General features: G+C 26.0%; 2 protein-coding genes across 2 annotated transcripts; both read left to right on the top strand.

Annotated features, from left to right (window-relative positions):
• Positions 1-3,367: 3,367 nt before the first annotated feature.
• Positions 3,368-4,176, top strand: LOC100169426 (mitochondrial import receptor subunit TOM40 homolog 2-like). Its single transcript, XM_029485475.1, has 3 exons — positions 3,368-3,515; positions 3,586-3,848; positions 3,931-4,176. Exons 1-3 carry the CDS (start codon positions 3,368-3,370, stop codon positions 4,174-4,176), a joined length of 657 nt encoding a protein of 218 aa, XP_029341335.1.
• A 56-nt stretch (positions 4,177-4,232) lies between these two features.
• On the top strand, positions 4,233-6,765 carry LOC115035046 (mitochondrial import receptor subunit TOM40 homolog 2-like). Its single transcript, XM_029492674.1, has 2 exons — positions 4,233-4,428; positions 6,610-6,765. Exons 1-2 carry the CDS (start codon positions 4,275-4,277, stop codon positions 6,747-6,749), a joined length of 294 nt encoding a protein of 97 aa, XP_029348534.1. The 5' UTR covers positions 4,233-4,274; the 3' UTR covers positions 6,750-6,765.
• The last annotated feature ends 3,539 nt before the right edge of the window (positions 6,766-10,304 follow it).

Below are 10,304 nucleotides of genomic sequence, written 5' to 3'. Positions count from 1 at the left end.
CATGGGTAATAGTTCATTATAAGCATTTTCACACCTCTAAAATTTGGCGCTCGGGCCATTTGCCCCAGTTGCCCCTTAATTGCACCACTGAGCGTAATAGCGTTTACCCTGGCGTTTACTGGTAAATGACAAGGTATTAGGTAGGTAGTTATGCTGCTGATATTGATAAAGTTATCTTTAAAACAGAGAATAACTCTTTAAATAATACATTTATTATAAATGAAAATAACGTCAAAGGTTTATTCAAATTTTTCTTTTATAATCGTTTACCTCATTCAATTTTTAGTTATATATATATATAACTTTAAAATTATTTAAAATTGTGCGCAATCTCATTTTTTACAATCTTAATCTGTTTTTCTAGCCACATTCAATGTTTGACTGGTAGGTACCTATATAAATTAAATTTTTTTTTTTTATTTCAGACTCTATTGATTTCAACGTTCACTAGTTATTTACGCTGTCAGATATTTGTTGTAATAGATACCTAATCTATATTATTAGTATTGAGTTAAACAAATATATTTATAATAATCATTATAAAAAAAATTGTTTACATTTAGTTTATGTATCGCTGCTTACAATTAGGTTTTCGCATTTTTTGTGAAAAATAATAAATTAAAATTAATAAAACGGACTTTATGGTATTTTAATACAAGTATTTAAATTTTGATAAAAATACTTTTGATTTTTTTAACTTTTTAACTTAACTAGTTAATTATTTTTGTTTTTAGCTTATTAACGTATTCAGTTAAGATTCTTATTGTTGTAACTTAACTTTTTACAGTTAATTACCATTGTCATGCAGTTAAGTTAATTTTTTTTTCTTGTTATGTGTAATCAACTAGACAATATTGACTCGTTGACACATTTTTTCGATTTTGGTAATTACATTTTCAAATTATCTAATTTTTTACACAGTGTTAAAAGTCTTAGTAAATGTTTGTGCATAACAAAATATTAGGGCTTATAATTCAAAAAAATTGAAAACAAAATTAACTTTTTACTTAAATGAAGGCAATTTAATTGAATTAACTTAACTTGCCACAGTTAATTATTTTCATTAACTTGCCCACCTTTGGCAATTTGGCTCTCAGTTGTTCGTGGTATTTTATACAGGTAATACGAAATACCTTTTCTTTGTTGTAATTTTTGCTATTATTTACGATGGATTGGATCATAGTATAATAATATTATAATACATTAATATATTATAAGTCATTGTTCATTTTACATTCTAATAGTGTTATCGATCGATATCCGCGTGTATTGTTGTTATAATCATCATAGAGTGCCTTTTTTTAGAGTTGTTATTCCAACTAAATTCCAATGGGATAGATTTTGCTTGATATACTGCAAGTCGATTCGTTTTTTTTTAGTATATAGTGTGAATATGTTTCTGTTGTCCTCCTTGCGTAGGTACCTAACTACTGCTTTTTATTATTATAGAAAAACCAATTTTTTTTTGTTTATACGGTAGAATAATGTAATTGTTGTACGCTGGTAATTTATGTGGTCGTTTACGCAATACATACATAATTGTATTATGTATTAATGTTTATAGTTCCTATTTATAATATTATATTATAATACTACAATATAGTGAGCCGATAAGGTTTTCGTCTGTTCCGGGCATTTGATTTGAAGCATTTTGATTGGGACCATCGCAAAATCTGCAATAGATCGTTGTTCACGCAGCTGTGTTCACCACTGTGATGCTTTTATAGCACTTTTACAGCATTGTTGTTTTTTCGTTATCGTTCCTTATAAGTTATAACTGTATATGTATATTTTGTACATGTATTATGAATGCAGTCAGGATTAAAATTATTCAAAAAAAGCATAATAGGTACTTTCAAAAACGTCGCGGACACGTTTTTCTTGATGAGCCTCTGTTAATGCAGAACCGTATATTATAGTACTATAATAGGTATGCAAATTATATTTGTCGTACGCTGACAATATAGTTAAATATTATGTACATATATAAACGTTGAAAGTTTCAATAATTAATCAGTCAGCAAGGCATTTTTCAAACGCTTTGTAGCAAAGTAAAATTCTACTCTTTTGTTTAAGTGAACTTTTCCGCAAAGTTATATTAAGAGGTCGCTACATCCGCATGCGTTCTCTCTGTCTCGCAAAGGTCTTAGCCAGTGGTTTTCAACCGGTGTGCTGTGAAAAATGTCTGATATTTGTGATTATGTTAGTAAAAAAAATAATATTTAAAACAGTATTTTATTTTAAAACATTTATTTTTTAAAAATACAGGAACAAAATAACATTTTGAGGACTAAATTATTTAATCAAAAGAATATTCTATCATAAAGAGAAAATATTTTAAATGATTAGTGAGAAACTTGAGCTTGTCTTTTCAGAAACAAAAGTTCGATACACGGTCGAATTGAAGATAAGCACACACACATTTCCTGATAAATGGAAGGAAGTCTCTCCCGTTTTCTTTTTTTTTTATATTTGTTATTGCCGAAAAGCCTAACACGCTAGAGTAGATGGTTGAAAAGTGTAACAAAATGTTGATTACTTCTGGTATTATAGGATATTCTGTGTTTGCATACATCCTGCAAAATCTTATTAGTGGTAATTCATTATATTTCTAGTTCGTAGTGTTCTATCCTACCGAATTTCTGCAAGCTGTTCTTTCATTCTCGCATGATTTCCAAAGTTGCTGTTTTCAATTGCGTGACTGTGCCACGAAAACTTGTGATGTATAATATTGTGCTGTGAACCAAAAAAGGTTGAGAATCACTGGTTTCATATACCATATTATGCACCTATATGTTATTTAAACTATTAGGAATTATAATCGCAAATTGTTCATATTATTCATGATTTTGTTATACTACCGGAATTATTGTGATATATCATACAAAAATTACCTACATATATTTGTTTGTGTGTATATATTTTGTCTTTTTCGTAAATTATTTCGTATGTTGTATGATATTGTCTTATTATAATAGTGACCAGGAGGGCTATATTTATTTATGTCTATAAAATAATTGGGTTTTTGGAAAATAGACCAGATGGCTAGACCAGATGACTAGTAAATAAATTAATAAATAATAATAAATAATTTATATTATAGTTATCTTGTCAAATTATAAACTTAGATGAAACTTGAATTTGTTTACAGTGCTCTCGCTAAATATAAGATTAAAAAAAAATAAAGGTGTCACGTTTCCTCCATAGTTTACGAAGTTCTCCTCCATGAACAGTATCAGTGCACTGATGATTTTTATTATCAAGTTACCAACAACTGTCACCATTGGTAAATATAATTACGTGTTAAAACAACGTGAAAGTAAGTAGGTTTCAATTTAAAATTGAATTCTTTTTGAACAACAACGTTATGGGTAAGGTAAATACTTCATCCAATTTACCACCGATGCCGCCTAAGTTGACACCAATTCCGCTACCCAGGATACCGCAAAAGCTGAATTCCGAAAATCGCATTAAAAACCCCGGATCGGTAGATGAACTACACAAGAAATGTAAAGGTTCGTTTTGGGTCATTTATTGAGTATTTTTCTTAGTAATCATTTAATTATCGATCTATTTTCTTTGCAGAACTGTTTCCTATGACCTTTGAGGGCATCCGACTTGTCATTAACAAAGGACTGAGCAATCATTTTTTCGATAGCCACAGTCTACTCATAGGAGCATCCAGTAAAATATCAGTCAAATTTGGATCTATATTTGGAGGTACTAATCAGGTTGGGTCTGGAAATGTCGGTCCTCTTTCGGTAGATAACTTTGATCACCGTAGAAATATTTTTACAAATGTTAATGTACAACTCTCAGATAATGTAAAAATCAAACTTAACACTCAGGTAATTAATTATCTAATTATAATCCATTGTTTTAAAAATATGTATATATATATATATATTTATGTAGTGTTTATCATAATAGTTTCAAGATTTCAAAACAACTGGAGTTCAAACAACTGCTGAATATAAAACAAACAGGTATACAGCTACCCTGCGATCAGTTAATCCTGATTTATTCAATTATACGGGCATTTATATATCTCAGTATTTATATGCCTTAAATAACAAAACGTCGGTAGGTGCTGAAGTCATTCACCAACGTAATCCACAAATTCCAGATGGGCATATAACAGTATTTAATGTCTTAGGAAGATATATATGTAAATAATAAAAGCAATTTCTTTTCATAATCTAAATCAATAAATTCATCAACTGAAACTTATTATTTTTTTTTTAGATAATGATGCTTCTACATTCAGTACTGCGATGAGTTTAACAGAGTTGCAATGCTACTATTATTTCAAAGCTAGTAAGCAACTTCAGTTTGGTATACATCTTGAAGGCAGTCTTTTACAACGAGATATCAATGCAACTTTTGCATATCAAGCACAAATTCCTAAATCAGATATCATTATTAAAGGTATAAAAAAAAAAACAGTAAATTATATAATATTTTTAACATAAATATTATGTTTTTGAGCTGGATGTAGATATTTCTATTTTCTAACAGAATTTTCAGAAATTGAACAATTTGTTTATCACCATAGAAAAGAAAAATATACAAAATGTATTTACCTAATTCTACAGACATGCTACAGACATGTTTTTAATTATTAGTTTGTGTATTGTTTTTGTGTGTCAGATAAGATATTATTATAAGACTATGTTTTTATTTATAACGTACCCAAGATGAAAATATGTTTAATTTCTTTTTTCTTGTCCATTTTTTACAACAGTCTTCGATTTGTTTTTGCATTTAAGTGAAATTATAAATACAATTAAGTACAATCCTATTTTGTCAGATCACATACTTTTGACATATTGTCTTTCTTGCTGAGCACTGAATATATATGTGTTCACTTGTGTATAAAAAAACATTGTTTCATTTTCAATTATATTTCTTGGTATATGAATACGTCCTACTCGTACCACAAGTTTCAATTATGTTGTTTTTACTTAGATTTTAAATGTATTAACTTTATTAACCAACATAAGCTTAATGCCAATAAAATATTTTAATTTTTATGAGATCGGTATCAAAGTATATGTGAAAGAATAGTCGAAAAAATTATGCTAATAAATGATAGACATTTTAACATCAGCTCAATGTAGAGAAATGCTAACTGGAGTAATAGGTTTGAACTTTGCATAAATGTAAATATTGTTTAAAAATAATTAAAATTAATTCATATTAGTTTTCATTGATTGTATTACCATGTTTAAAATCATGGAAACTCATTCCTCCATTGTAACCTAGTGTGGGTGTAGAATGGAGCAAATTATTATTTTTGGTTTTTTTTTATTGCAAAGTAAAAATGCTGAGTTTTTATTTGATTTAGGGAAAGTAAAGCTACAGAGCGGACCACCTTCATGTGGCAGTTCAATAAGGAAAACAATGAATAATTTTATCATTAAAAGGAATTGTTATTGATGTTTTAAAGCATTGTTTTTTTTTTTGTAAATTTGAAGCTCTACATTAAATAGAATTTGTCCAATTGGGTTTAAACATTTAGTTCCCCATTCTACCTCCTGGGTTCTCCTACATAATATATTAATATTTTAAAAAGATAAAAGAATAAAACATTAATGCATACATTAAATAATAATTTAATAAAAAATATTCTATTAAATATTAATTATTATAGAGAAATATTTATTGACCTAATATATCTAATATAATATATGGCCTATGGGCTAAGATATTTTCTATAAATGATTCAGCAAATGTCAAATTTAATACTATTTGGACAAAATATTTTAGTGATTTTTATTTACATAACTTAAAGAGCTAAGTAACACTTAATTTAATAATTAAATTTTTACTTTTATAAGTGTTGTTTTTATATTTTGTAACAAATAATTAGCCACACCTCTATTAAATAACACTTAAATCAAGGGCACTCATTCTTTATTCAAAATTATTATAAAGTCATGTCTATTATTGTGATTGGAACTAGCACTCTATTATTATTTATTATAAAGTATTAAAAATCAAAACTAAAAATGCTATTTTATATTATGTTTAAATATATCTAATTCAATTTTATTAAAGTGAAAATTATAATTAATATTTTGGCAAAAATAAATAAAATATATTAAATGAAAATATATATAAATTAAGTTATATTTTAATATCTTTTTTTTTTATTATTATTGAATTAATTAGACAATTGTTATTTTGGTAACCTTAATAATTAACACGTTGACTGCGTACTTACACCAATTGGCTTCATAAGTATTATTCAGCAACACGTTTGACGCCATATGGCGTCTAATATACATTTAAATTAAATGGTTTGAAATTCCCTACCCGTGGCTTGATGTTATTTTATTATTATTTAGCATAAGTTAAACGCATGTTTTTAAATATGTATATATACGTTGTTATGAGCAGTTTCTTTATTTTTTTTTTAAATTTAAATTGTTTTTACTTTTATCAAACGCACTGGGTGACAAATGCAAAAAGACATACACAGTCTACGTGTTAACTTTATTTTTATTATAAACAGTAGGTACAACGTAAATATAACAATAATTAATCAACTATACCATATCTATATTAGATATTGTATTAATTGTTTACCTTTTTTTTTGTTTTTAGGTAGCATAGATAGAAAGTGGAATGTAAGCACAACACTGGAAAAACGTTTACACCCAATGCCATTTATATTTACAATGAGTACTAAGCTTTCTCCTGCCAAACATCAATTAACAATGGGAGTTGGACTTTTAATCAGTTAATTTATACAACATTAAATTTTGTACTTTTTTATAATTCCCAATTGTTAAATGATTTAATATATTGTACTATTATTGATTAAATAATAATTTGTACCTCTAAAACATAAAATTATTCTAAAATTATACCTGGTAAATGTAAACAAAATTACAACTTTTTCATGCTATTTATAGTTTTGTTAACAAACCACAAATAAACACAAAATGTGGCATATAAATGTCATTCAAATATAATACCTATATCTACACTACTGCGTAGATACTTATTGAATATTTACTAATTGATGAGTGATGTTAGTCAACAGTAGAAGATACCGCTTAAATCTACATACTACACCTTGCGTATTCTAAATACTATAAATTTCTAAAGACTAATCTAAGATGGAAAATTAAATTTTAGGTTTTTTCTAAGTTTGAAATTAAAATTAGGTATTAGTTCAACATATTTTTTTGTAAAATATTAAGTACTACTTATTCATGAATTTAGTTTTTTTTATTTATATACTTATTAGAACCTCAATAATATATTAAACTTCTTATTTTTATAAATTTAGTATATACTACTGATTCAACTGTTATGAATAATAAATAGGATTGGTAGGTACACCTATAATATATTTTATGTTATTGGATTTTTTATCCAATAAAAGATGATCTAATGACAAGTGGAATGTTTGTACCTACCTACCTATTTAAATAATTTTGAGTACCTACATGTATTTTAACGTTATATTAGAACTATCTAGTACATAGTACTATATTATACATAGTATAATATATTTTATGATATTATTTTACTCATTCAATGCTTATGAGTTTGTTGTTATATATTCAAATGTAGATACTATAAGTAATACATTTATATTTTATACCAACTTATAGAACAATGGTAACTAACTCGCAGATTTTTTTTTGCGGACCCATATCCGGAGTAGTTATTAAATGTTAATAATATAAACATAAAAACTATAAATGTGTAATATAAAATTTATATTACAACAAAGATTGTTGACACTAAACATGAAAGGTTTTCTTGTAAAATTGTTCTTTTTTTATAGTAATAATATTATTAGAATAAATAAATCAATTAATATAAATACAAATAGAAAAAAAAAATGTGGATAATTGGATGTCGTTCTGCTGTACAGTAGGTTACAAGTGGGTCGCTGTATAATGGATAGTATTAAATTTGAATTTAATGATTTAATATCATTGTATATGAAAAACACTTCTATGCGGAAACATAGATCCGTTAGTGCGGATATTTTATATTACCTATACCCATTTATATTGTTATTACTTATTAATTATAATATATAACTCATACATAACTATAAACAACATTTCTATAATGTTGTTACCTGGTTTAAATTAAAAAATAAGTCGAAAATTTGGACAAAATTTGATATTGATCTAAGTATTTTAAACTAAGGATAATAGTTTTCGTTATTTTGTTGTAATTTAAAAATATTATTAGTAGTAAACTTGAAACTTTTAATGTATCTATATAAATTTTACTATGATATTTTATCATGCGATTTGCGTCCAAAATAAAGACATTGATAAGTCGGTATACCTACGAATTGTGTCCGGCCTTGTCCAAACTACTAGGTACACAATAATTGTACAATCTGAAAATTATACTTCCTATAGGTATTATAGTTTAGGTATAGTTATAATTTTTCTCAGTTCCATTTCAATATGGTAATGTAACTTTAAAGCAGATGATACTTTTAGTTTAGTTTGGATCGTGTTGTTGGCGTAAATGTTTGTGTGTTCTTTTATAATTTTCTTAGTAAATCTTATGAGCATAAAATGGAATCAGTGATTTTAAGTGAAAAAATAAAACTTTATTTGATATAGATGGATTTTGTAAATGTCATTACCATAAAACATTGAATAATTTGAAGCGAATGGATGTAGAAGAATTTACGATAAATCATCCAAACCTATTCATAGAGCTTTATCAAAAGAAATTCAACTTGATTAAATACCTAATTATCTGACATTAATCCATAGTAATATCATGCCAGGTCATCTAAAATTCCAAAACTGCCAAACAATTTTACTGGTTTACATAATATTCTATTGAAAGAAATATTTATACAAATTAACTATGATGAACATTTTACATCAGTGAATGACAATGAAAATAATATAGTAATTGTTCAACTATTACTAATTTAGAATTTTTGAGTGAAGTTAATTTTATATTTGTTGATGGTACTTTTAAAAGTTATCCAAATTGTTTACAATCAATGGATTGGACAATAAAAAAGGTGGGTAAGTGGATGTCGCTCTGCTGTACAGTAGGTTACAAGTGGGTCACTGTATAATGGCTAGTATTAAATTTGAATTCAATGATATAATATCACTGTATAAGAAAAACGATTCTGAGCGGAGACGGTTTGTCAGTCTAGGTATTAGACATACCTATTATAGGTATACTTATCTATAGTATCTATGCTTATCTATAATATCAATAATAAATTCCAAATTAATCATATCACAATATCCATTAGGTAGGTACTTATAAGTTATAACGCGTTATACATCAACAACAAACCGTGGTACTATCATAGATATACCTATAATAAGTTTATATATATAAGTTTCAAGTACCCACAAATAATATTATACAATCACAACAAAATATCTAAAATAGTTATTCCAGGTTCTTTAATATGTAATTTAGTCTAAATTTGAACTTAAAATTACTATAAAAATAAACTGTGCATATGTATTTCTTAGAATTTTTGGTAACAGAATTAAATATTTACGTGGAATCTTGTTTTAAATTTTCAATCCTTAGATATAAAAGTTGAACATTTTATAAATTTTTAACTACAAAATAATTATTCAATTTTAATTTGGTAAATTTTGTCAAGATTTTAACTTCAAATGCTTATAAAAAAAAATTGTGCCTATGTATTTGTAATATTTTTCAACTGCTTTTGTAACAATGTATCAGGAGCCCTGTATTTTTTTTTTACACTTTTAGGCCCAATAGATAAAACTTTATTGATATTTATAGAAAAAAAAACTAAAAAAATTGAAAACTTACAATGTCCGTAAACAGCTCAAAAAGAGTCAAATTATTTTCAAAATTTTATCGTATATAGAAAATGCTAACATTCAGTGAAATTTTCAAGTTTCTACAGTCATTCATATTTAATTATAACAAAATAAGAAAATCGTTACGTAAGAAATCGAGTAAATACCAAATGTTGTAAAAATATGAATTTCAAACGCTCATAAAAATTTAATTTGAGTTTCTTATAGAATTTTTTTTTTTTGATAAAGGTAGAGTATCCTATAAGGAATCTTGTATTACATTTTAAAATCTTAGTTCTAAAAAGAAAAATTTTTACGAATCATAAACTCAACATAATTATGTAATTTTCGTGATTTTTCCTTATTTTGTCAATTTTTGAACTTTAAATGATGATAAAAAAAAACTGTGACTAAGGATTTTTAATATTTTTCAAATGTCATTGTAACAATATAGTAGGAGCCTTGTATTAAATTTTAAAGTATTTTTACTCAACAAATAAAGTT

Source organism: Acyrthosiphon pisum, chromosome X, assembly GCF_005508785.2.
Source record: "Acyrthosiphon pisum isolate AL4f chromosome X, pea_aphid_22Mar2018_4r6ur, whole genome shotgun sequence".
Classification (NCBI taxonomy): Eukaryota; Metazoa; Arthropoda; class Insecta; order Hemiptera; family Aphididae; genus Acyrthosiphon; species Acyrthosiphon pisum.
This window is presented reverse-complemented; position numbering and strand designations above follow the sequence as displayed.